Source organism: Eurosta solidaginis, chromosome 5, assembly GCF_040869045.1.
Source record: "Eurosta solidaginis isolate ZX-2024a chromosome 5, ASM4086904v1, whole genome shotgun sequence".
NCBI classification, from domain to species: domain Eukaryota; kingdom Metazoa; phylum Arthropoda; class Insecta; order Diptera; family Tephritidae; genus Eurosta; species Eurosta solidaginis.
Window position 1 is genome coordinate 44,806,083 of NC_090323.1, and position 27,358 is coordinate 44,833,440.

The 27,358-nt window shown below is 36.8% G+C and overlaps 2 protein-coding genes across 2 annotated transcripts in view; one reads left to right on the forward strand and one right to left on the reverse strand.

Moving 5' to 3' along the window:
- Positions 1-27,358, reverse strand: part of Plod (procollagen lysyl hydroxylase) — a 75,946-nt gene that overhangs the window by 13,447 nt on the left and 35,141 nt on the right. The window contains exons 3-8 of the mRNA XM_067786389.1: positions 26,674-26,813; positions 24,347-24,884; positions 24,142-24,273; positions 23,947-24,068; positions 23,775-23,876; positions 21,475-21,600 (exon numbers count right to left, since the gene is read on the reverse strand). Of these exons, the coding sequence (XP_067642490.1) occupies positions 21,475-21,600; positions 23,775-23,876; positions 23,947-24,068; positions 24,142-24,273; positions 24,347-24,884; positions 26,674-26,813 (1,160 nt within the window). The remainder of the gene's footprint in view (positions 1-21,474; positions 21,601-23,774; positions 23,877-23,946; positions 24,069-24,141; positions 24,274-24,346; positions 24,885-26,673; positions 26,814-27,358) is intronic.
- On the forward strand, positions 16,173-21,452 carry nkt (noktochor). Its single transcript, XM_067786424.1, has 4 exons — positions 16,173-16,620; positions 16,684-16,755; positions 20,873-21,022; positions 21,091-21,452. Exons 1-4 carry the CDS (start codon positions 16,519-16,521, stop codon positions 21,247-21,249), a joined length of 483 nt encoding a protein of 160 aa, XP_067642525.1. The 5' UTR covers positions 16,173-16,518; the 3' UTR covers positions 21,250-21,452.

The following is a 27,358-nucleotide window of genomic DNA, read 5'->3' on the forward strand; positions in this document are numbered from 1 at the left end:
GTAATCGTCTTCAGGGTGAACACTACAAAACATAAAAACAACAAAATAAATAAATAAATAACAAATTTCCTAACATACAAATTTAAAAAAAAAAAAAATTATAACATACATTTTTTACACGTGTGTATCACTTGACGTGGAGTTTATCACTGATCGTTTGTTTGTCAATAAATATCTATAGAAGCTAGCAGAGTTATCTACGTCCGTTTTATAGTTCATTCGTTTACTGGTTGGTGTGTTAATAATGTGAAGCATTTCCAGAGTAAATCGTTTTCTGTAATGTTGTTCTTGTTGAAGAATAGTAGCTTTGTCAAAGTTTGGTGAGTGGGAGTTTTCAGTACAGTGGGTCATAAGTGCAGTTTTTTGGTTTGCAGTATGTTGGCAATATTTGTAATCCGATTTGTGTTGCGCTAGTCTAGTTTTAAGTTTGCCTTTTGTTGTTCCAATATATACGCTGTGGCATGGTTGGTTGTTTTTTCCTTTGCATCGAATTTCGTAAACTATATTGCTTTTTTCTGTATGTGGAATTTTTGATTTTGTTTGATTATATATGTTTTTTAATGTATTTATCGGCTTATGGGCTATTTTTACTTCATCTTTGTTGTAGCAGTCTGATTTGGCCAATCGTGCCGACAATTTTGGCACATAAGCTACTGACTTAAATATTTTCTGCGGTTTTTCTTTTTCTTGATTCTTTTCTTCTTGATATTTAGTTAAAAGTGTTTTAATTATGTTTTCAGGAAAATCATTTCTTCTTAACAAAAGTTTTATTTCATTTTTAATTTCCTCGTGGTAAGTGTCGTCCGTAATTTCTAACATTCTTCTTATACAGCCCATTGCTGTATTCATTATCATCGTCTTTGGATGCTTTGAGTAAAAGTTGATGATTCGTCCTGTTGATGTTGATTTCTTATACCACTTTAACTTCAATTCGTTTTTGCTTCTAATAACAACTGAGTCAAGATATGGTAGTTTTCCGTCTTCTTCAAGTTCCGTTGTAAAATTTATATATTTATTGAAAGAGTTTAGTGTGTCTAGCGTACTTTTTACATCATCTTCGTGTATTATAGCAAATAGATCGTCGACATATTTTGTGAGTAATCTGGGTACTCTTGCTAATTTCGTTGTTGTGTTCTCTAATAGTTTTTCCATCACTATATCGGCAATTACTGGTGATGTTGGGGATCCCATCGGCAATCCTTTTAGCTGTGTATACAATATATCATTGAATTTGAAATACCTATTTTCTTCGATGCAAAACGTAAGTATTTCCATAAACAGTTTTTTTAGTATATTTGTGTGTTCTTCTATTTTCATCCAATTGTCTCTTATGATCTCAAGGGCTAATTGTGTGGGAATGCTGGGAAACAGGGAAATTACGTCGAAAGATATTAGCTTTTCATTGTCAGAAATGTAGGTGTTTTTAATTTTTGTTTTAAACTCAAGTGTATTTTTAATGTTGTATGCCGAGTTTGCTGTTGCGTTTTTTAATATATCTGCTATATATTTGCATAGGCTATGTGCTGGTGATCCAGTGGCCGAACAGATTGGCCTGAGCGGTGTTCCTTCCTTATGTAGTTTTGGTAGTCCATATATCCTCGGAGGTAAAGCTGTTGTTGTAGATAATTTATTTTTTTTAATTTCAAAAATATAGAAAAATAAATTATCTACAACAACAGCTTTACCTCCGAGGATATATGGACTACCAAAACTACATAAGGAAGGAACACCGCTCAGGCCAATCTGTTCGGCCACTGGATCACCAACACATAGCCTATGCAAATATATAGCAGATATATTAAAAAACGCAACAGCAAACTCGGCATACAACATTAAAAATACACTTGAGTTTAAAACAAAAATTAAAAACACCTACATTTCTGACAATGAAAAGCTAATATCTTTCGACGTAATTTCCCTGTTTCCCAGCATTCCCACACAATTAGCCCTTGAGATCATAAGAGACAATTGGATGAAAATAGAAGAACACACAAATATACCAAAAAAACTGTTTATGGAAATACTTACGTTTTGCATCGAAGAAAATAGGAATTTCAAATTCAATGATATATTGTATACACAGCTAAAAGGATTGCCGATGGGATCCCCAACATCACCAGTAATTGCCGATATAGTGATGGAAAAACTATTAGAGAACACAACAACGAAATTAGCAAGAGTACCCAGATTACTCACAAAATATGTCGACGATCTATTTGCTATAATACACGAAGATGATGTAAAAAGTACGCTAGACACACTAAACTCTTTCAATAAATATATAAATTTTACAACGGAACTTGAAGAAGACGGAAAACTACCATATCTTGACTCAGTTGTTATTAGAAGCAAAAACGAATTGAAGTTAAAGTGGTATAAGAAATCAACATCAACAGGACGAATCATCAACTTTTACTCAAAGCATCCAAAGACGATGATAATGAATACAGCAATGGGCTGTATAAGAAGAATGTTAGAAATTACGGACGACACTTACCACGAGGAAATTAAAAATGAAATAAAACTTTTGTTAAGAAGAAATGATTTTCCTGAAAACATAATTAAAACACTTTTAAATAAATATCAAGAAGAAAAGAATCAAGAAAAAGAAAAACCGCAGAAAATATTTAAGTCAGTAGCTTATGTGCCAAAATTGTCGGAACGATTGGCCAAATCAGACTGCTACAACAAAGATGAAGTAAAAATAGCCCATAAGCCGATAAATACATTAAAAAACATATATAATCAAACAAAATCAAAAATTCCACATACAGAAAAAAGCAATATAGTTTACGAAATTCCTTGCAATGGAAAAAACAACCAACCATGCCACAGCGTATATATTGGAACAACAAAAGGCAAACTTAAAACTAGACTAGCGCAACACAAATCGGATTACAAATATTGCCAACATACTGCAAACCAAAAAACTGCACTTATGACCCACTGTACTGAAAACTCCCACTCACCAAACTTTGACAAAGCTACTATTCTTCAACAAGAACAACATTACAGAAAACGATTTACTCTGGAAATGCTTCACATTATTAACACACCAACCAGTAAACGAATGAATTATAAAACGGACGTAGATAACTCTGCTAGCTTCTATAGATATTTGTTGACAAACAAACGATCAGTGATAAACTCCACGTCAAGTGATACACACGTGTAAAAAATGTATGTTATAATTTTTTTTTTAAATTTGTATGTTAGGAAATTTGTTATTTATTTATTTATTTTGTTGTTTTTATGTTTTGTAGTGTTCACCCTGAAGACGATTACCGTGTGTAATCGAAATATATTGGTAATATATAAAAAACCCTTGTGTTTTTATTTCAACTCAGACCTCAAGCCAGCTAGAAAAAAGTGATTAAAAAAATTTATCATAATAATAATAATGATAAAATAATTATTGTTAGGCCTTGAGCTCGATTCATCTTAATTTGAATTAAAAATAGTTCTAAAGTTCGATTTCATACGACTTTACGAAATAACCCCTTTTTCAAATTTTTTTTTTTTTATTAAAGCACTAAAAAAATATCCAAAAGTCAGGTTCTCGCTATTTTTTTAAACTTAAACCAAGCTTTGGGGATTTTTTAATAACTTCCAAATAAAGTATAAGTACTACTCTTCTAAAAAAAATGTCAGAATAGCTTACTCAGTCTCATCTGTATTAATTTTTTTTTAATTCTGTCTCCTAATATTTAATCATACCGAAAGTAAAAAGCTAGTAAAATCAACCGAATGACAGGTCTACTCAAACGAAATTTCTATGAATTTTGTCTAATCCAAATAACTGTTGAACCAACTTTCACAAATTGTTGATTCTGAGTTGACCGTCCGTTTCTGTTAAGGTGCAACCACATAAGATTTTAGATGCAGCATCGTGCGTTGACAACTGAGTTCATTGCATGCGTTTGCATAGGGAGCGACAAATAGGCTATGTGTTCGAGGCTTCAGTCTCAGCTTAAGAATACCAATGTTACAATAACAGATTTCCTTCAAAATTAGAATAAGATTTAAGGTGGTAGATATGCACCATGGTTATAAGAACAAGCGTAAGTTTCTCTTTAAAATGAGCTGATGCATTTGCATAATATTGGTAGTTAGTAGCGTGCTCCGGCTTCCACATCGAGTGTCTTCAACTCCCGAGCAAAGTAACATCAAAAATTAAAAAAAGTGTTTCATTTCCAAAATAGTTTTACAAGACGGGACCGCCAATTTGTAGGCAAAAAGGGAGCACGACACAAATTGGATGAGAAGCTCGGCCTAAATCTATTCGGAAGTAAATCGCGCCAAGTATTTTTTATTTTTTTTTATTGTTAACTTTAGATCAACAATTTCTTTTGTGTTTAATTGACTAACCAAATATTTCCAGATGTTTCTAAAACAAATACACTTTAATTTAATCCAAACAAAATCAAATATTTATTTGCTTAAGGCAGTGCAATTTCATATAGACATTGGGGTAGGTATGGAAAGCTGTATGTATGTTTGTATATATTAGCAATTTGGCATAGCAGAAAACGACAAATTGCCTCAATTATTTAAATTAGGAAATTTTTTGGTTTAACGCTTGATTTTTGTGATATAAATGGATTAAATGAAAAGAAAAACTATATGTCTATTTACTTAATTTAATTTTGTGCTTTACAGTGGGTATTTTTCAATGGGAACTAAAGAAAAAATGTAGTTTTCTTTGAAATAACATAAGAGCATACTTTAGTATTAAAACTATTTACTATACAAGGATTAAGTTTAGGGTTGTAACCGTGCGTTATGATCGTTTAAACTATCCAAATGGAAATTTGTTATATCACTATATTGCATCTAAAATTTTCGAGTGCACGTCTGATCGAGAAATAAAACAGTTGGAACTTGGAGATTTTAAACTGAGCAGCTTTCAAGGACCTGGAAACATGTGCCATACAAAGAATTGTTTTCATTTTTAAACTATTACTTGAACCTTCATGACCAGTGTGTAGGATTCATTAAATCAATAATTGTCAGTCTATTGTGAATAGACGAAAACTAACCAACAAGCTAACTTTTGTTTAGACTTTTTCCATGCACTTAAATGACAGACGATCCTTCAATTAGCATGGAGAAAGCGAGAATTTCGATAACTTATAAATACGTGACTAACTGTAGGTTGTGAAAACGGACCTTAGTACCACCTGTACCAATTACACAGGCCGACAAATCTTAGATCCAGAAACAAGCCTATGATTTTTTAAAGGCTTTCGGTATGTTGAACCTGAATCCGGTATCAGAATTTTTACACTCAGCTGAGCAGAGCTCACAGAGTATAGTAATTTTATTCGCATAACGGTACCCCGTAAAGGCATAAACTAATCGAGATAGATACAGACTTCTATATATCAAAATGATCTGGGCCAAAAAAAGGAATTTCTTTTAGTCATGTCCGTCAGTCCGTCTGTCCGTAAACACGATAACTTGAGTAAAATTTTAGGTATCTTAATGAAATTTGATATGTAAGTTCCTGGGCACTCATCTCAAATCGCTATTTCAAATGAACAATATCGAACTGTAACCACGTCCAATTTTTCGATATCGAAAATTTCGAAAAACCGAAAAAGTGCGATAATTCATTACCAAAGACTGATAAAGCGATGAAACTTGGTAGGTGGGTTGACCTTATGACTCAGAATAGAAAATTAGTAAAATTTTGAACAATGGGCGTTGCACCGGCCACTTTTAAAAGAAGTTTTTCAAGCTGTTATTTAACAGCTGAGTATGTAATGTTCGGTTACACCCGAACTTAGCCTTCCTTACTTGTTAATTTTTAATTGGTTCTGGTTTTCGAAATATTTGTACTTGAAAGTGCTAAGAACACGATTCCTGCCATTTTCACTACGCTTTTACGTCACGAAGACTTCTTTTTATTACAAAACAACACATAATCTTTGAAAGAGCAATTATTTTCTTTATAAATGCAGTTAATTTTTGGGAAGGCTCATGTGCGATTTTAGATACTGTTGTTCAAACTCTATTAGGATTGCAATAATTTCTCCATACAAAATTTTTTCACAAATTTGAAGTCTACTTTTAGGCACGTTAATCACTTAACTGTATGGGGGCGGGTTCAGTAAACAGTAAACAATGCGTGTTCGAAATAAAATTATATTTAAAAAAAATAATAATAAACAAGTAAAAGTGTCTAAGTTCGGGTGTCACCGAACATTATATACTCAGCGTGAGGCTTAATTGTATATTTCATTTCAGATAAATTACTTTTCTACATAACACGTGGCACCGCCCATTTAAAAAAAATGTCTCCCCATTTCCTATTACAATAAAACTTGATAAATGAAATATCATTGATTCAAAACTATTTTTTGCTAAGTTATAGCTTATTATTCTAGTCTACGACCCTTTTAAACTTGTTTATACCTAAGTTGCCGTGGTCTTTAACCGATCCCGTCCATTTTTACTAGAAATATTTTCTGCTGTAAGGAAAATATGTGTACACAATTTCATTACGATATGTTAATTTTTCTTCGAGTTATGGCTCCCGAAACATAGAAAATTGCTTAGTCATAAAAGGGGCGGTGCCATGCCCATTTTTTAAATTTGAAGTTTTTCCTATTTATTGTAATAAATACACTTGGAGAATGAAATACTATTAATATAAAGCTGTTTTTTGCAAAGATATTGCTTATTTTATTCGTGCACGACCCTTTTAAAAATCTTTTATATAAAAGTGAGCGTGGTCCTTAACCGATTTTGTTAATTTTTCTTCAAAGCATTCCTTATAGTAAAGGCAACCTCTCTGCTGAATTTTGTTACGATAGGTTTCACGATGTTTGATTTATGATTAATAATATTTGTAAAATTGATTTTATCACAAGTGGGCGGTGCCACGCCCATTTAAAACTAATTTTTTAAATTTTTATCAAGAGTCTCAATATCAGTCCACACGTCAAATTTCAACATTCTAGGTGTATTATTTACTACATAATCAGGTTTTTTGTGTTTTCCAAAATGTTATACAACCAACCGTTATCAAATCAAAGTTAACCCTCCGATGAGTTTTTTGCCTTTTCAAACTGAAATTACTCTTACTTCGGCCACAACAACCCCCCTCCCCCCCCTCCCCCAAAATATAAATATGGCAGATGCAAGTAATTTGGACGTTGCTGAAATGGTTGTGCGCCGTAGTAGACGTTACCAGCAAATGACTGCGGATGAAAGGCGTGCAGTTGATAGTAGATTTGCTGATTTTATGGACGAAGACATGGATGAAGAAATTTATATTGCTGCAATTGATAATTATGAAGTTGAGGATGATGAAGATCGCACATACCAACCTGCTGAAGAGTCAGATGCCGAAACTACGTCAAGCTAAATGAAGATACTGATGACGACGATGATGAAGAGGAAGAAAATGATGGACAGGAAATGAATGAAAGTTACTATATTGGTAAAGATGGCACCCAATGGAGTAAAAAAGCACAACCAACATCACGCACTCGTAATCATAACGTGGTCGACTTCACAAGAAAGAAACCAGGACCAACAGGAAATATACACGACCCCTATACAATAATGCGTTCAATCATGACACAGGAAATAATACCCTTAGTGCTACGTGAAACAAATCGTAAAGGCAGGGAGGTTACAGCTGCATGGAATTTGGCGAATCCCACGAAGAAAAAGGAGTGGAAGCCAGTGACAGTGAAAGAGTTTGACGCCTTTGTAGCTATTCTTTTATATGCTGGACTCACAAGATCAAATCATGAACCAGCTATGGAATTATGGGGCGCGACGCGTTGCCCAATAGACAAAGCTGCGTTGTCGTACGATCGCTTCATGTGTATAAAGCAATTTATTCGATTCGACAATGGAAATACTCGACAACAGCGAGTCGTCAACAGCAAAACTGCGGCTATTGACGATATTTGGCAAATGTTGCAACATAAGTTGGCAGCAGCTTACACTCCTCATGAAGCACTAACAGTTGATGAGCAGTTGTTCCCTTACAGAGGCCGCACCCGCTTCACACAATATATTCCGTCAAAGCCAGCTAAGTATGGTTTGAAAGTATGGTGGTTATGCGACTCACAGAGTTATTATCCTGTGAAGGGAATGATATATTCTGGAAAACTGCCAAACCAACAACGGGAGATAAACCAAGGGCAGAACGTAGTGCAGGATCTTGTGGAAAAATATTTAGATGCTAGCCGTACTATATACGCGGATAATTTCTTTACCACTCTTGACTTGGAGCGTATTTTGATGAGGAGGAAGACCGCATATGTTGGTACAGTGCGCTACAACAAAACATTCATTCCACAGGAGTTCATGAAGAACCCGAAGCGCACCATCAATAGTACATTATTTGGGTTCAACGAAGGAGATATAGCGTTATGATCATACGTGCCGAAAAAAAATAAAGTGGTGAACGTGCTCTCCACACTGCACTACACCTGCCGCGTTGACGAGCAAACCGAGAATCGGAAGCCCTATGCCATATTAGATTACAACGCCAACAAATGCGGCGTTGATACCATGGATCAAATGCTAGACATTTACAGCTGCAAAAGAGCAACACAACGATGGCCGTTGGCCATGTTTTATAATATGCTGGACGTCGCTGCATTGGCTGCTTTTACGATTTACAGCGAAATGAAGCCTATAAAAAGGAGTGACAGATGGCGGTCGTTCTTGTTACTGCTGACGAAACAATTGGCCACACCAATTATCGAAGAACGTGCCCTGAACAACCATATAACCTCATATCCAAGGATACGCAATGCGATGGAAGCATTCGATGTTAGGGTAAGAAAACATCTTCAAATTCAAGAATAGAATATATATTTATTTGTTTTTTATTCTTCTTTTCATTTCAGGTATTACCAAGACCGATGGAAGGCAATGCACCGTCGTTTGCGGCTAGGTCAAGTAGACCGTCATGTCGACTTTGCCGTTCTGAGTACGGGCGGCAGCGGAAAACGTGGGCATACTGCTTCGGCTGCGGCAACGCTGTTTGCGGAGAACATAGCACACTTTTACATTGCTGCAACACTTGCGCACAGGGCGGGGGACAAGAAGTACACGCTCAACAACAATAATTTTTAAACTTTTTTAGTCTTAAGAAAATTCAAGCAAAAAAAAATTTTTTTTTAAATTGAAAAAATTATTTTTGTATGAAGAATTAATTTATAAACGACAAAAACAAAAAAAGTCAAAAAAAATTTTTATATGAAAAAACATGATTTACAAAAAAAGGTCCGTAAGGACCTTTTCACACGGCCGTGAAGTACAGAACTGTCACTCATCGGAGGGTTAATATACTCTGTGTGCAAAGCACTCTGAGTATAAAAATAAAACAAAAAATTTAAGTTAAAAGAAAATATATCGACTACTCCGTCTTCTACACAACTGTGTGCCTTATATAGGAAGGTCTGCCTGAAATTGTGCTAGATATATCGTTTGTGAGGGAAATGATAACGCTTTCAAACGTTATATGCAGATTTTTAACGTAAATTAATGATAAAAAAGAATGTATTAAATGCAACCGAACACGTGATGTTCATGCCTGCATGGAAGAATAACTCGAAAACAAGAACCAAGATAAAAAATCTGATTCTTTACTCAGATATAGCGACCCGAAGACCTTTCGAAAATTATTAGCTTAATTCTGTGTTTTATTTTTTTTTAATTGTCTGGCCTTTGTAATGTTGTTGTTGTAGCAGTGTTTTTTTTAACGAGAACGTCGAATTTTTGGGTCTAGCCCAGAACATCCTGTCGGATGCAACCGTCCCCTGACACACTGACAAGAGTGTGACCGTCATAAAAATATTCTTTTCCGGCAAACGCAGTAAAATCATTTCTCTGGACCGGAATCAGGTACAGGTCCCGGATTGGGTTCGACACCTTTCCGGAGCAGGAGAATATGGCCCAGTCCCGCTGCAAGGATCTGCTGGGAGGATGACAATTTGTGGGACGGACGCAACAAATTAAATGGGGTTTCATTGAAATTACAGCTCTTGGTCGGGAAAAATCCCCTTTTCTAATGGATTTCATTCGTTTGCATATGGTTGGTTAGATCGGCTGGTTATGAAAAGTATTACCGGGTTTTTACACTGCACCAGAATTTTCCAGTATTTTCACTGCTCAACTTCTTAAATATGCTTTTAATACACGCACAGAAGTATGCAATAATGTTTCACTGTTTTCTATATAATAAAAATAGCTATTTAACCTATTTTTAGACACTAAACAGCATGACATTGCTAAATTTAATAAAGGCACTACAACGCTACGCCAATAAAGTACTTAAAGAAAAACCTCAAAAAAAGGGAAGTCAACCCTAATAACCAAAAAGCGGGCAGATATGGGAGAAGGGTGTCACTGTCCTTTTGATCTCATTTACATAGTTAAGTCGCACATGACTTAAGGCCCCATTAGTGATACTTAGCATAGACTTGACTTGGCTTGAGAACTGTCACTTACAGTTCTATTAAATTAACATTGCATGTTACTGATTACTCACAACTTAGCAACACTTAACTTGACTTAGAAGTCAGTTGAATTTTGATTTTCTATGTAAGTTCTAAGTGACGTTTACATTTTGAGACGCCATTTGTTTGTTTCCATTTCATTTTGACATTTTGTCATACAAATTGACATTTATTGATTATGATGCCAGATGCGCTAAGTGGAGTATAATCAAGGCTAAGTTGCTAAGTTTACGCCAAGTCAAGTCAAGTCTATGCTATGTATCAGTAATGGGGCCTTTAGTCTGCGGGAAGTATGATAGAGAAATGTGCGGCTTGGAACAACCTCACAGTAAATAAGTGGATAAGTGGCCAGAGCAGCAGAGAGTACAAATTGTGCAGATATGTGGCAGAAAACACGTCAAACTATCAAATGATGAGGTTTAATATTTACGATTTTTTTGTTTTTTATACTCAGTTGAGCAGAGCTCACAGATTATATTAACTTTGATTGGATAACGGTTGGTTGTACAGGTATAAAGGAATCGAGATAGATATAGACTTCCATATATCAAAATCATCAGGATCGAAAAAAAATTTGATTGACCCATGTCCGTCCGTCCGTTCGTCCGCCCGTCTGTCCGTTAACACGATAACTTGAGTAAATTTTAAGGTATCTTGATGAAATCTGGTATGTAAGTTCCTGAGCACTCATCTCAGATCGCTATTTAAAATGAACAATATCGGACTATAACCACTTTTTCGATATCGAAAATTTCGGTAAACCGAAAAAGTGCGATAATTCATTACCATAGACGGATAAGCCGATGAAACTTGGTAGGTGAGTTGAACTGATGACGCAGAATAGAAAACTAGTAAAATTTTGGGCAATGGGCGTAGCATCGCCCACTTTTAAAAGAAGGTAATTTGAAAATTTTGCAAGCTGTAATTTGGAAGTCGTTGAAGCTATCATGATGAAATTTGGCAGGAACGTTACTCCTATTACTATATGTATGCTTAATAAAAACTAGCAAAATCGGAGAACGACCACGCCCACTTTTAAAAAAAATTTTTTAAAGTCAAATTTTAACAAAAAATTTAATATCTTTACAGTATATAAGTAAATTATGTCAACATTCAACTCCAGTAATTATATGGTGCAACAAAATGCAAAAATAAAAGAAAATTTCAAAATGGGCGTGGCTCCGCCCTTTTTCATTTAATTTGTCTAGGATACTTTTAATGCCATAAGTCGAACAAAAATTTACCAATCCTTGTGAAATTTGGTAGGGGCTTAGATTCTGGGACAATAACTTATTTCTGTGAAAAAGGGCGAAATCGGTTGAAGCCACGCCCAGTTTTTATACACAGTCGACCGTCTGCCCTTCCGCTCGGCCGTTAACACGATAACTTGAGCAAAAATCGATATATCTTTACTGAACTCAGTTCACGTACTTATCTGAACTCACTTTGTATTGGTATAAAAAATGGCCGAAATCCGACTATGACCACGCCCACTTTTTCGATATCGAAAATTACCAAAAACAAAAAAAATGCCATAATTCTATACCAAATACGAAAAATGGGATGAAACATGGTATTTGGATTGGTTTATTGACGCAAAATATAACTTTAGAAAAAAACTTAGTAAAATGGGTGTGACACCTACCATATTAAGTAGAATGAAATGAAAAAGTTCTGCAGGGCGAAATAAAAAACCCTTGAAATATTGTCAGGAATACTGTTCGAGGTATTATATATATAAATAAATTAGCGGTATCCAACAGATGATGTTATGGGTCACCCTGGTCCACATTTTGGTCGATATCTGGAAAACGCCTACACATATACAACTACCACCACTCCCTTTTAAAAGCCTTATTAATACCTTTCATTTGATACCCATATCATACAAGCACATTCTAGAGTCACCCCTAGTCCACCTTTATGGCGATATCTCGAAAAGGCGTCCACCTATAGAACTAAGGCCCACTCCCTTTTAAAATACTTATTAACACCTTTCATTTGATACCCATATCATACAAGCACATTCTAGAGTCACCCCTAGTCCACCTTTATGGCGATATATCGAAAAGGCGTCCACCTATAGAACTAAGCCCCACGCCCTTTTAAAATACCCATTAACACCTTTCATTTGATACCCATATCGTACAAACAAAGTCTAGAGTCACCGCTGGTCCACCTTTATTTCGATATCTCGAAAAGGCGACCACCTATACAACTACCACCACTCCCTTTTAAAACCCTCATTAATACCTTTAATTTGATACCGATATCGTACAAACACATTCTAGAGTCACCCCTGGTCCACCTTTATGGCGATATCTCGAAAAGGCGTCCACCTATAGAACTAAAGCACACTCCCTTTTAAAATGCTCATTAACCCCTTTTATTTTATACCCACATCGTACAAACAAATTCTAGGGTCACCTCTGGTCCACCTTTATGGCGATATCTCGAAACGGCGTCCACCTATGGAACTAAGGATCACTCCCTTTTAAAATACTCATTAACACCTTTCATTTGATACCCATATCGTACAAACTAATTCTAGAGTCACCCCTGGTCCACCTTTATGCCGATATCTCGAAAAGGCGACCACCTATACAACTACCACCACTCCCTTTTAAAACCCTCATTAATACCTTTAATTTGATACCCATATCGTACAAACACATTCTAGAGTCACCCATGGGCCACTTTTATGGCGATATCTCAAAAAGGCGACCACCTATAGAACTAGGGCCTACTCCCTTCTAAAATACTCTTTAACACCTTTCGTTTGATACCCATATTGTACAAACGCATTCTAGAGTCAGCCCTGGTCCACCTTTATGCCGATATCTCGAAAAGGCGACCACCTATACAACTACCACCACTCCTTTTAAAACCCTCATTATAATACCTTTAATTTGATACCCATATCGTACAAACACATTCTGGAGTCACCTCTGGTCCACCTTTATGGCGATATCTCGAAAAGGCGTCCACCTATAGAACTAAGCCCCACGCCCTTTTAAACTACTTATTAACACATTTGGTTTGATACCCATATTGTACAAACGCATTCTAGATACCCCTGGTCCATCTTTATGCCGATATCTCGAAAAGGCGACCACCTATACAACTACCACCACTCCCTTTTAAAACCCTCATTAATACCTTTAATTTGATACCCATATCGTACAAACATATTCTAGAGTCACCCCTGGTCCACCTTTATGCCGATATCTCGAAAAGGCAACCACCTATACAACTACCACCACTCCCTTTTAAAACCCTCATTAATCCCTTTAGTTTGATACCCATATCGTACAAACACATTCTAGAGTCACCCATGGTCCACTTTTATGGCGATATCTCGAAAAGGCGTCCACCTATAGAACTAGGGCCCACTCCCTTTTAAAATACTCTTTAACACCTTTCGTTTGATACCCATATTGTACAAACGCATTCTAGAGTCACCCCTGGTCCACCTTTATGCCGATATCTCGAAAAGGCGACCACCTATACAACTACCACCACTCCCTTTTAAAACCCTCATTAATACCTTTAATTTGATACCCATATCGTACAAACACATTCTAGAGTCACCCCTGGTCCACCTTTATGCCGATATCTCGAAAAGGCGACCACCTATACAACTACCACCACTCCCTTTTAAAACCATCACTAATACCTTTAATTTGATACCCATATCGTACAAACACATTCTAGAGTCACCCATGGTCCACTTTTATGGCGATATCTCGAAAAGGCGTCCACCTATAAAACTAAGGCCCACTCCCTTTTAAAATACTCTTTACCACCTTTCGTTTGATACCCATATTGTACAAACACATTCTAGATCACCCCTGGTCCACCTTTATGCCGATATCTCGAAAAGGCGACCACCTATACAACTACCACCACTCCCTTTTAAAACCATCATTAATACCTTTAATTTGATACACATATCGTACAAACACATTCTAGAGTCACCCATGGTCCACTTTTATGGCGATATCTCGAAAAGGCGTCCACCTATAAAACTAAGGCCCACTCCCTTTTAAAATACTCTTTTACACCTTTCGTTTGATACCCATATTGTACAAACGCATTATAGATCACCCCTGGTCCACCTTTATGCCGATATCTCGAAAAGGCGACCACCTATACAACTACCACCACTCCCTTTTAAAACCCTCATTAATACCTTTAATTTGATACCCATATCTTACAAACACATTCTGGAGTCACCCCTGGCCCACCTTTATGGCGATATCTCGAAAAGGCGTCCACCTATAAAACTAAGCCCCACGCCCTTTTAAAGTACTCATTAACACCTTTCGTTTGATACCCATATTGTACAAACGCATTCTAGAGTCACCCCTGGTCCACCTTTATGCCGATATCTCGAAAAGGCGACCACCTATACAACTACCACCACTCCCTTTTAAAATCCTCATTAATACCTTTAATTTGATACCCATATCGTACAAACATATTCTAGAGTCACCCCTGGTCCACCTTTATGCCGAAATCTCGAAAAGGCGACCACCTATACAACTACCACCACTCCCTTTTAAAATCCTCATTAATACCTTTAATTTGATACCCATATCGTACAAACATATTCTAGAGTCACCCCTGGTCCACCTTTATACCGAAATCTCGAAAAGGCGACCACCTATACAACTACCACCACTCCCTTTTAAAACCCTCATTAATATCTTTAATTTGATACCCATATCGTACAAACACATTCTAGAGTCACCCCTGGTCCACCTTTATGCCGAAATCTCGAAAAGGCGACCACCTATACAACTACCACCACTCCCTTTTAAAATCCTCATTAATACCTTTAATTTGATACCCATATCGTACAAACATATTCTAGAGTCACCCCTGGTCCACCTTTATGCCGATATCTCGAAAAGGCGACCACCTATACAACTACCACCACTCCCTTTTAAAACCATCATTAATACCTTTAATTTGATACCCATATCGTACAAACACATTTTAGAGTCACCCATGGTCCACTTTTATGGCGATATATCGAAAAGGCGTTCACCTATAGAACTAGGGCCCACTCCCTTTTAAAATACTCTTTAACACCTTTCGTTTGATACCCATATTGTACAAACGCATTCTATATCACCCCTGGTCCACCTTTATGCCGATTTCTCGAAAAGGCGACCACCTATACAACTACCACCACTCCCTTTTAAAACCCTCATTAATACCTTTAATTTGATACCCATATCGTACAAACAAATTATGGAGTCAACCCTGATCCACCTTTATGGCGCTATCCCTAAATGGCGTCCACCTATAGAACTATGGCCCTCTCCCTCATAAAATACTCTTTAATACCTTCCATTTAATACCCATGTCATACAAACACATTCCAGGGTTTCCCTCGGTTCATTTTCCCACATGGTTTTTTTATGTTGTCACCATAGCTCCCAACTGAGTATGTAATGTTCGGTTACACCCGAACTTAACCTTCCTTACTTGTTTTTTTATAATCTGCAGCATGCTGCGTCTGACTGTCTACATTTCGGGGTATACTCTCGCACTCACACCAACAACAATTGGCAATTTCGGTATTAAACACTTTGACTGCTCAAACCTGCAAACGTATGTAAATATGTTCATTGAATGGTTTAATTTAGCGCGAATCAAAATATTTTTTAAACTTTTCGTTGCATTTATTTAGTTGGGGAGCAAACAGAAAGCAAGAAAGTCGGCAAACGATCGAAACGGGCGAGCGTATAGCGCGTTAGAGTGTTATGATAGAACACTCGAGCCAAAAATGAAACGTACCGAGCCACAATTTGTTTCAATAGAAGGAAGGAAAATACATTTTGAACGTGCAGGAAAATCTATTAAAAATATTTAAAAAAAAAATTATAAAATTAATTAAAAAGCTGTATACACAAAAATTTCATTAATCGTGGTTGAGAATTTATTCAAATAAAATAAATTTAACATTTTTATAGCACTTCCACTTTTAAAAACTCTCGCAATAAGTTGTTTTACAATAATGAACGCCAAATTGTTTTTGATTTGTTTGTGGTTGCTTTTGTTAAGCTGTCAAATTTGTGATGGCCGTCGTGGACGTGGTCGAGGACGCACTAAATCGAGAGCAAGTTACAAATTTTTTTATTTTTTTGTTCCTATAATTAAATATTTTTGTTCAAACTTGCAGGTACAAATTGGGCTACCTATAACAGGAAAATATCGTGATCCAGAATCAGATCAGTATTACAACAATAATAACGTAAGTTGAAAAGGTGTTAACGAAAATTGTTCGAGTGTGTTTTACTCCGTATCAAATAAGGACCAAATAGACAATCTAAGCTAAGCGACGTCCGATGTGACTTAATTTCAACCCAGTCATTCAACAACTTGACAATATATACCTCCGAGGTTATCGTTGTCGTTTTCGAAATATTTCATTTTAGAAGACGTAAAAGAAAAATGCCTCCCGACAGCCTTCAGAGTTTTTCGAATAGCGCGTTTGCCTTTTACTCCTACAAAGGGTGCTCTGTGAATTTTTTCCTAGTTTTTTAATGTTTTAATTCCTGGCGACCATGTTATGGTTACATACATTAGTATGAGTTTTATCACGGATCGTAACTTGGTGTTTGGCCCCGGTTTCAGTGAAGGCCTTCTTTACCCTTTTTTAATGTGTATACTAACAAACACGGAAGACGTTGTTCTGTCCTAATTTTCTGCTCTCACTTTCTCTCTCCCTCCTCCTCTTCTCCTTCTCTTTTTCTCTTTCTTTTCTTTGCTCCTTCCTCTCCCTTTCTATATTTCTGTGTCTATTTCTCCGTATTTGTCTCTTTTTTAGTATCCATATCTCTCCTTTGCTTCCTGTTACTCTCGCTCTCTCTATCCCGCTCCTTCTATCCCTATACCTATGTCTTCCTCTAACTCTATCTCTTTCACTGTGTCTCCCTTTTTCCTTTTTCATTCTTCCTAAATACAAAGTATGCGAAATATATTAATGAAAGGGAATTACAAAATATTACACCATAAATTACATTTTACATAGATCAGTGCCTAGTCCCCTACCTTGAAAAATAGTGGAATTGAATGGTCCCTGATTTGATTCCCGAAATAAAACTTAAAACCCTTTCGGGTGTCAATACAGCAACCTTGGACATTTAAAAAAACGGCTGAGTACAGTCGGAGGTCATAACTAGACCTAATTTTTTTTCTTTACAAATCGGCATAAAATTCGCATAACATAACATAAAGATATTACTTTAAGTTTTATGATGTGCTGAAATGCTCTCGCTGCATATGTGTTTCAACGTTTGGGTCATGGCGAACACACACACAATTTTTTTTTATGTTAACTTTGTTAAAACAGTTTTGGTTTCAATAAAAAGAAATTAACTTTTTTTGATACTAAAATGCAAAACGAAAATTCTATTTGGATGGATTTGACAAGGGTGCTGAGGTTTATGCTGTTGTTGTCCTAGACACACACTTTATGTTCAAGAAAGAATCGGCGCATTCTCGTCTTGGCAGCCACATCACTGTTGACGGATATATGTAAGTTCGAGACTGTGTAGGATTTCGTCTATTTGGGAACCGGCCTTAACAGCAAAAACAGTATCAGCTTCGAGATCAAACGGACTGAGTAGGCAATTGAAAAGTAAATTCATCTCTCGTCGAACAAACTCGTGATCTACAAGTGGCTCATCATACCTGTACATGATATGACTCGGAATCATGGACGGTGTCAAGAAAATATCAGAGGGCTCTTGGAATGTTCGAGAAAAAAGTTCTTCGGAAGATTTATGGTCCTTTGCGCTTTGCGGACGGCGGGTATTTAAGAAGGTATATTGATAAGCTGTATGAGCTTTACGCACTAATGAAAATAGCGCAGGTTCCCCTGGCTAGGACATGTTATGCGGATAGACTACGACGATCCGACCAATAAATTATGTCAGTTGATACCGCAGTTTGGAAGCAGAGGAAGGGGGAGACCTCGATGAGCTGGGGGAGGCAGGTGGAACCCTCCGTTGGTGCTCCCAGTTGGTGACAGTTATCGAGAAAAATGGAAAGCTGCCGTCACTTGTTACGAAATGGCCAAATAGCCTAGGAAGTTAGGCGCTAACTAATGATGATGATAATCTTTATAGTGGGGTTATCTCTTCAGAGTGCCAATGAGCTCATGTAGATAAATTTCCTCTGATGTATCATTTATATATGCATGTTGCGCCTAAAAAAGGCCGTGTTAAGAAACCAACCTTAATAATAAGAGGAACCTACAGTTTTTATAAGGGCTTTGTAGCGAAGCTGTTAAGATAGGAGAATTTTTTATTCCGTATAAGACCTCTCTAATTAAGGAAACTTCCTACCCCAGTGTTATTCCAGAAGGCAAATTACCTGGAAGAAACCACATACTGGAATTTGGTTCAAACACATCGTATCTCAGCATAAATTCAAATCGTTTTGAAGTGAGGTGGGGCGTTCCTCAGCCAAATTATCAGTTGGACGCTTTTTGAAACAAATTTTGAGGTTTGACGTTTTCGACCTAGTTATCTGATGGGTGTTATTCTTATCAAGTTTTTTAAATACTGTATAAATAGTTATAACGAAGCATTTGGCTAAGCCTATGTAACTCATATCGAGTTTCCACTGTACGTGTACTATTTCATTTTCCTTTATATTAGGTCGGTTGAATGTTTTTCCTCTTTTCATACAAATGTTGCAATCGATTTTTAAGCAACTTCTCATTGAGCTACAAACGTGAAACTTTACACATAGGTTGGAACACCGTGACAATACAACAAAAGGAAAATAATCCGTTAGGTGGCGCACGGATCGAAATAATCAGATAAGAATTTGAAAATTTTCAAACCAGCCTTTAAGTAACTTCTCGTGAGCTAGAGATTCCCCCAGTGAGTTAGGGGGTCAGAATATACCCGCGGTAGGTATGCCTGTCGTAAGACGCGACTAAAATACCAGATTCAAGGGGCTGTGTAGCGCAACCCTTCAGGTTGCCAGCGGAATGTACAGCTTCTCCAAACCCAATTGTCAACCTCACCTATCCGCGGCGAATCCTCTTTCACTAACAGACGAGGCTCTGGCAACCCAAGCTCTTCATGGAACGGGGGCGGGGAGGGAGGGATGATGGCCGGAAGGTTTAATGTGGCCATATAAATCGTTCCCGAGATGGTCGGGCTAGCACCTTAATGGTTACCGGAGCGTACCGGATTTGTATCTGGCAAAGGACCATCACATCGATAACACTCCCCAAAGCCTTCGGGGAGCAACCTTATCGCTACAACAACAACAACAACAACATGAGTTAGAGACTTCAAATTTCAAACCTAATTCAAAGGTCGATGACAGCCGATGACACGATACAAAAAGATATTTAGAAAAATCTTACGAAACGGAGGGAATTTTAGGATTGTAAGTTCTCATTGATCTACAACTGTAAAACTTCACAGATAGGATAAAACCCCAAAACAATTTATGAAAAGGAGAACAAAATTCGGTTAGGTGACGCACGGATGGAAATATTTAGATAAGAATTTGGAAATTTGGTGTTTTGAGATCGATTTTAAAGTAACTTCTCATTGAGCTACAAACATGAGACCTCAGAGACAGGTTAATACACCGTGACAAAGGAACAAAAGGAGAAAAAAATTCCGTTAGGGGGCGTACGGATCGAAAAAATTAGATAAGAATTTGGAAATTTGAAACCGGGTTTTAAGTAATTTCTCGATGAGCTACAGGCTAAAAATTTAGAGCTTAATTCATAGGTCAATGACAGCTGATAACACAATACGGGCGCTCGGACTGAGATATTTAGAAAAATCAAATGGAACGGAGGGAATTTCGGGATCGATTTTTATGTAAGTTCTAATTGAGCTACAAGCGTAAAACTTAACAGATAGGTGACACCGAGAAAATTTAAGAATCGGAGAAAATAAAAATAAAATAAAAAAATTTAAGCAGTTCCTTTATATAAATGAACAAAAATTTACGAAAAATGTCTACTTATATAAAGATATATTCTTGCTAAGCTTTGATTTTTAAATTTTGACATAGAAATTGCAAAAATATTTATGAGAAGTAAAAATATAAAGCTGGAGCGCAATTGATTGACTAATATCTCCTTTCCTACCAACTTTCCAATCCAAGTAATATGCGCTCCACTTTTATATTTTTACTTCTCATAAATATTTTTGAAATTTCTATGTCAAAATTTAAAAATCAAAGTTTATCAAGGAGACATTTTTCGCCATTTTATTAAATTTTTGTCCATTTATATAAAGGAAGTGCTTAAAATTTTTTTATTTTATTTTTATTTTGAGGAATAAAAACAGAAAATTTCTAATTTATAACATACTAATTTCTAATTTCAGGGTGCTAAAATTCTTCAAGCCTCGCATTTTGACTATGAATATGTGTTGGGGCATAAAATTGCTTTTTTGTGCGTGGCCAAAGGTAATCCACGCCCACATATAACATGGTACAAAGATGGAACGGAGATTTTCCAGCATCTCTATATGCATGTAAGTGTTGTGTAATAAAATATATTTTTCAAAAATCTTTGAAATGCGTTTTTATTGTCTTAATACAGGTACATGAATGGCGTATTGGCGAAGATAGAGTAAAATCAAAAATCGAGATCGATCCAGCAACACAAATGGATGCCGGTCTCTATGAATGTACAGCCGATAATATGTACTCAATAGATCGGCGCAGTTTCAAAACCGATTTCTCTATTGCTTTTGATTAGGTTTTTTTTTAATAAGTTGTTTTTGCTACAAAAGTTCAGTCTTTTTCAAACAAATTAAAAATAATGTTAAAATATGTATGTATGGATGTAGGAACTATGTATATATTACAAAGAATTACAAAAATGGTTAAAGTTAAAATTTTAGTTTGTATGAAATTCATGGAATAATTTTACAAATATAATTTAATTATTTTTTAAGCTGATTTAAAATTTTGTTATACTTACGTAAAGGATCCTTTTACGATATCAACATAGTCATGTGAACGGGCATAATAGCCATCATCAGAGAGTGCACCCCAGAAATTACTCCATAGCTCATCGTATTTGCTCACAACGGGGGCTGCAAATTGTCTGGAAAGGAGGGAAATTTTAAAATTTTCGTGATTTTTATATTTTTAGAAATTCTCGAGAGTATCAATTTTTGATTTAATGGATTTATACTAAAGGTGCAACAAAGGCATCAAATCATATCGTTCCCGATGTAGTACATACTTATAAGTACTAGTTCTGGATCGCACCGGTTCTGTGTTAAACAAAAGTGTGCCGATAACATCGATAATACCGTATAAAGCTTTTGTAGGGTGTCTGCGTGCCTAATAAAACAACAGTATCATGGGTGACTCTATTTGTGAACAATGTTGTGAAAGCGATGGGTTGATGAGATGACAATCATTAAATCGGAGGCGCAAAACGGTTGCAGCTCGAAGAAGAATAGGGGGTCAATTCCCTAACTGTGAAAAACTGAAAAATGTACACTCATGGAAAACTCATTTGCACATACAATTTACACTTTAAATTTTCATGCGATTCTGTAAATTATTGTGCATATTGTTTTGCTGAATGGGCGCTGAGTCTTATGAGTCAAAGTCTTATGTCAGTGAGAAACTATTCATCAAACGCCATGAAAATAAAAAAGTCATTCTGCAACAGTGCGTATGAGTTTTGAATGTCACAATAGTGTACACTGGCTGCCAAGAAAACTCACGAAGTGAGTTTTTTGTTCACAGTTTTGCTTTACAGAATCAGAATTTCACAGTTTACACAATTTCTTGTGTGCACTTTAAAACTCACAGTTAGCGAATAGGGCCCCAGGACTACGAAACTCGGTTTATAAATGTGCTGAGCGCTGTTTCCACTTAATTTCTAGAGAAACGTATTGCTCAACCCCGATTAATGCTTATTTTGCTGCATTCAACATCAGCATAACTTTGTGTGAAACGCAGAGTTGCGATCAAGGGTGGAAGGCATTGATCACGAATGAATACGATATATCGGTCCCGTGCGCGATATCTACGGAGAGTTACTTTCACAAGCATCTCGTGGTTTAGAGAATCACAAGCAAATATAATTACGAGTTCCACTGGCCCTTTCCAGTCCATTCATGGGTATATGGATCTTGCGTAAGCTAAGCAAGCACTCTGGTTGTTGCATAGATAGTAACGTAAAGGCGGATGAGCTGTCAAAGCGGGCACAAAGGGACCTAATAAAATTGGGTGAGAAAGGGGCGGCAGGTATTTCACTTGATCAACCAAACAGGAAAGACATGGAACTAAATGTGGGGTGCAAAATGTTGAAGATCATGTCTTACGACGTTAGACTAAACTAATTATTTTTGGACTAAAAAAGGGGGCCTGCTGGCTCACGTTGACATCGTTCATTTCGTTCATTAATTGGCGCAAGTCCGGTCACTACCTATGTTTAGCGACAACTGCTGCAATTCGAAGCACCAAGAGAAATTAAGTCTTCCTCTATCTGTCCAACTCAGTGGAGGTCTCCCCTTACTCTCATGACATAACCTAGCCAGCGAAACCATTTTTATTTCTTATACTATATTCATATATACGTAGAGCTCATAGAGCTCAGCTTTTCCTTCTCCTGGTACCAGAGTGATTCGCCCCATTCGACAGGTGTGATAACTCACAAATTTTCATCTGTGCCCTTTAACGGGAGCCCTAGGAAACTTGCAGTTTCAATAGAGTTGGACCAAAGAGATATGGGTTTAAAGGTGTTGGTTACAAATTGCATTTAAAAAGATGCTGACATGCAGGACATGACATGCAGGACATACATTGTTCAACCTATTACATTACACGGGCTTGTGCCAAAGTGACGCGCGTCTCCCTGGGAAGTATGTTTTCCTCAACTGCGAGTTTAGGTCTGTTTATGCTCATCAGGTGCTTGCAGAAATTACTACTTATGTCCCTGGGAGGCGGGGCTATTCAATCAGATGACGAAACTGTTTCTTCAACAATAGAGTTATCTTATCATATATGTAGGTTCTTAGTGCTTGGCTTGAAAGAGTCCTTCGTTTGGTCAAACAAACTTTTCGAAACAATGTGTTCAAGCTATGTGGGATCCTGAACAGCAAATCAGGTTCAACCTATCATAGCCAGGTAACCCTATACAAAGCCGAGGTCAGTCTTATCCAGAACTATGTATCTTGCAACGCAGCGATTCGTCCTAAGTAATTTGGTACCTACATATATCACATTCAATAATTAAATTTTTTATGCAAGACAACAAACCTATTCATTATCAACAACTCGCGCAGCAATTGCGGATCATCTACTTGCACTGCAGCGTCCACATAGAAGATGTAATCACTTTGTTTTTGTTTGGCTTGTTGGCTGTGAAAGGAAAGAAAAAAGAGAAAAATTAAAAGACCGAAACTTCAAATAAAAATTGTTTTTAGCCTACAGTGCCAATTCGCGTCCGCGTTGCTCATTCAGGTCATCATTGGATAAAACAATTTTCGCGCTACGATATTCAGTCTCCAAACGCTTGAGGAAAGATTTCGCCATATCATCATGGAATTTTTGCTAAAAACATTCAAAAACAAAATTTATCAAATATTTTACTGCTTCAAATTAAAAAAGTGCACTTTTTACGCACATTACTGTAAATATATAAATGCATTTTATCTTTTGGATAATTAAGATTTTCGATTTTCTGCAAAAACATGTCGAAGAAAGGCACTGTTTGTGTTGTGATGAGCGCCAACGAGATGATGGGTAAGTGATCTTCCTGCAAGAAAAAACCCCAAAAGACATTAAACACACATTTCTTCAAAATATTATAAGCATTCTCATACACTCACATTCAATTCCAAACGATCTTCTTGACATATCAGGCAGTCGCCATTAAAAGTTTTCGCCAAATAATTTGCAAACGCATTCAACTCCACTTTACTGGGTCCATTGCCGTGTATGATATTTGGTTCAGTCATAAAATTAATATTCTGCAATTTACCCTCATTCGAATCTAAATCCACATTTAATTTCACATCTTCACGTGCGCCATTTAAATTTTGGAATAAACGCGATTGTGTATCCAATTGTATGCCCAACTTTTTACGCTTCTCATTGTCGAGGAATATTTTCGTATAATAAAGTTGATCATCGTCATCATCCTTGACTTTGGCAGCGCTTAAAATGCTATAGATTTCTGGTGCATAACCAATGAATGCGCCTGAGTTGAGGTAAGGTGATGAGTTGGCTTCGGAAACTGGTGGATAAGCTTTGGCTAATTTCATATCAGGCCAACAGAATTTCTCAGCAGAGAAGAGCACTTTGGCGCCAAATTCTTTGAATTTTTTGTAAATATCTTTAAGGCCTGATGTGAAGACGACGTCATAACTGTGGAGGAGAGAGAGCGAGAAAGAGAGAGGTTTAAATATATAACAGAAAAGTAGAGTATTTGGTACCCGCTTGTTAAGTTTGATGTGTAAACTCTACCCATATCCAAACCACTACCTTGAGATAATCGTAAGCCTAGCTGAAGCCGCGAACATAAACGTAACCTTAACTTTAACGAACCATAGCCGTAACCATAACAGTACCTTACTTACTTACTTAATTGGCGCTTAGCCGTTTAAACGAGTATGACCGTCCAAAAAGGCGCGCCAGCATCTTCTTCGCTCAGCTAACTGACTGCTATTGGTAACACCAAAGGAATTTAAATCGTTTTCTACCTGGTCCTTCCAGCGGAGTGGAAGCAAACCTCTTCATCTGCTTCCATAGGCGGGTTTCGATAAAAATACTTTCTTAGCCAGAGAATCATCTTTCATTCGCATAACATGGCCTAGGCATAACATGACCTAAAGCTCATCATTAAATCATCTTCGGTAGTCTGCGTTGCCAATGCGTAGAGCTCCGTAAATCTTTCGGCAGTACTTCAACCGTCATATAGATAAGTCGGAAACGAAGCGGTAACTCTACCATAACTCTAATGGTTTATATAATCACAATCGCAACAGTGATCATAAGCGGTAACCTTAACTAGATATATAGCATGTCGTAAACGAGACTCCAGGCCTACCATAACTCTTAGTATTGCCGTAATTGCATTCATACCGTAAGCGTAATCCTACCACTTCGGGAAGATTCCTGTACTAAAACAACTAAAACCGTACAATAACCCTATATCTTACCAGTGACCATAAACTTAACCATAACCATAATGTAATAATAAACGTACCCGAAACCGTTGCCATAACCATGACCATACCATAACCGTAGTCGTAATATAACCGTAACGATAGCCATAACGGTTAGTTGGAAACGAAACCGCAACTGTACTTAAACTCTTATTATTTCTGTAATCGCAATCGCAACCTTAACCTTGACTCCCCAATTTCAGTGACTATTCCATAGTCATAAACGTACACGAAACCATCGCCATAACCGTAACCGTAATCATAACCATAAGTTTCATGTAACAGTAACCATAACCGCGAAAGGTGGTCTTACTAACGGTTAGTCGTGGTAGCCATAACGGTAACCTACCCAAACTTAACGATAAAGCAATTTTCTTTTTGTTTATGTTCCTCTTCCTCTTCGCTTTGTCTCTGTATTCTCATTACAATCACTATCATTATTCTCATATTCAGGAAGAATCGTCATTTCTGTTATACAGGGTGATCCAAAATTGCATTTCAATACTTCGGTCACATGTTCCTGGGACCAAGCTAAACCAAATATATTAGATACATTTTTTCGAGTTTTACACCCTTTCTTCAAAAAATTGGTGCTTAAATCTCTCATGCCAGCCCTTTGCCACTTATTACATCTCGGTCGATTGCGAGCATATTATTCATCGGAGAAAGATGAGAATTCCACGAATATGTAGGAAGAGTATTTAAATGCAGTTTTGGATCTTCCTCTCATTTTCTATGCTACTAATTTCTCGACTTTGTTCTGATTCGGCTTAAATGCACGCACTACGCGTTTATATTATTATCTTTTAGCTCTTAGTCCCCTTTTACACCATACAGTTCTTGAATTCAAGTCTGCCACGACATGGGCGAAGGAGTTGAGAAGAGAGGGGGAAAAGTACGACGGCATCCGTACCGTCATATTCAACCGTTTAGACTTAGAAGTGCAAGTTGTATCGTTGTGTCTATGACAAAAAGTTTTTAGTACATACCTGTCTGTGAATAAGATAATTGTATCCTTTTCATCTTTGAATGGCTTCACCGCCTCACGCAGCAAGCGTATTTTAAAGCCGCCTCCTAATCCATTCATATCGCCACCTTTCCACTGCTCATCCATGCCTAGGGTATTGACCTTAAATTGATGTGGATGAAAAAGTTTGTAATAAGTTTTGTTAAGTGTTTATAAGAAGCACAGTGGTGGACATAAAAATAGTAAGGCATTAAATAGTACATATATTTTCTTTATAAAACATTTCCATTAAAAATTTGTTTTTTCTTAATGGAACCAAGTTCTTATGGCTTTCACCGGGTTGTTTCGGGGTCGTTATGGGGATAATTATGGTTCAATAGGGATAATTTTCGGATTGCTTACTATTGCGGACTATTTCGGGATGATTTTTGGTATACAAATGGGACTATTTGTAGCCGGTTTGGGAATATGCTCGGAGTCGGGACTATTTCTAGATTATTACTAGATTATTTTGTAACAGTTTTGGGATTGCGTTCGGAATCGCTACTTGGCTATTTCAAGATTATTTTAGAACAATTTCAGGACTGTTTAGGAATTGTGGTCGGGATTTTTTCGGGACAGTTTAGGATCAGTATCTTAGTTTTTTTTTATTAATATCGCCGAGGCTATTTCGTGACCTATTCGTAATTATCTGCGTATAATTTTGG

Coding starts and splice junctions, on each gene's coding strand:
- nkt (XM_067786424.1), top strand. CDS start 16,519: ATGAACGCCAAATTGTTTTTGATTTGTTTGTGGTTGCTTTTGTTAAGC. Junction 16,621..16,683: donor GAGGACGCACTAAATCGAGA/GCAAGTTACAAA, acceptor TCAAACTTGCAG/GTACAAATTGGGCTACCTAT. Junction 16,756..20,872: donor AGTATTACAACAATAATAAC/GTAAGTTGAAAA, acceptor TTCTAATTTCAG/GGTGCTAAAATTCTTCAAGC.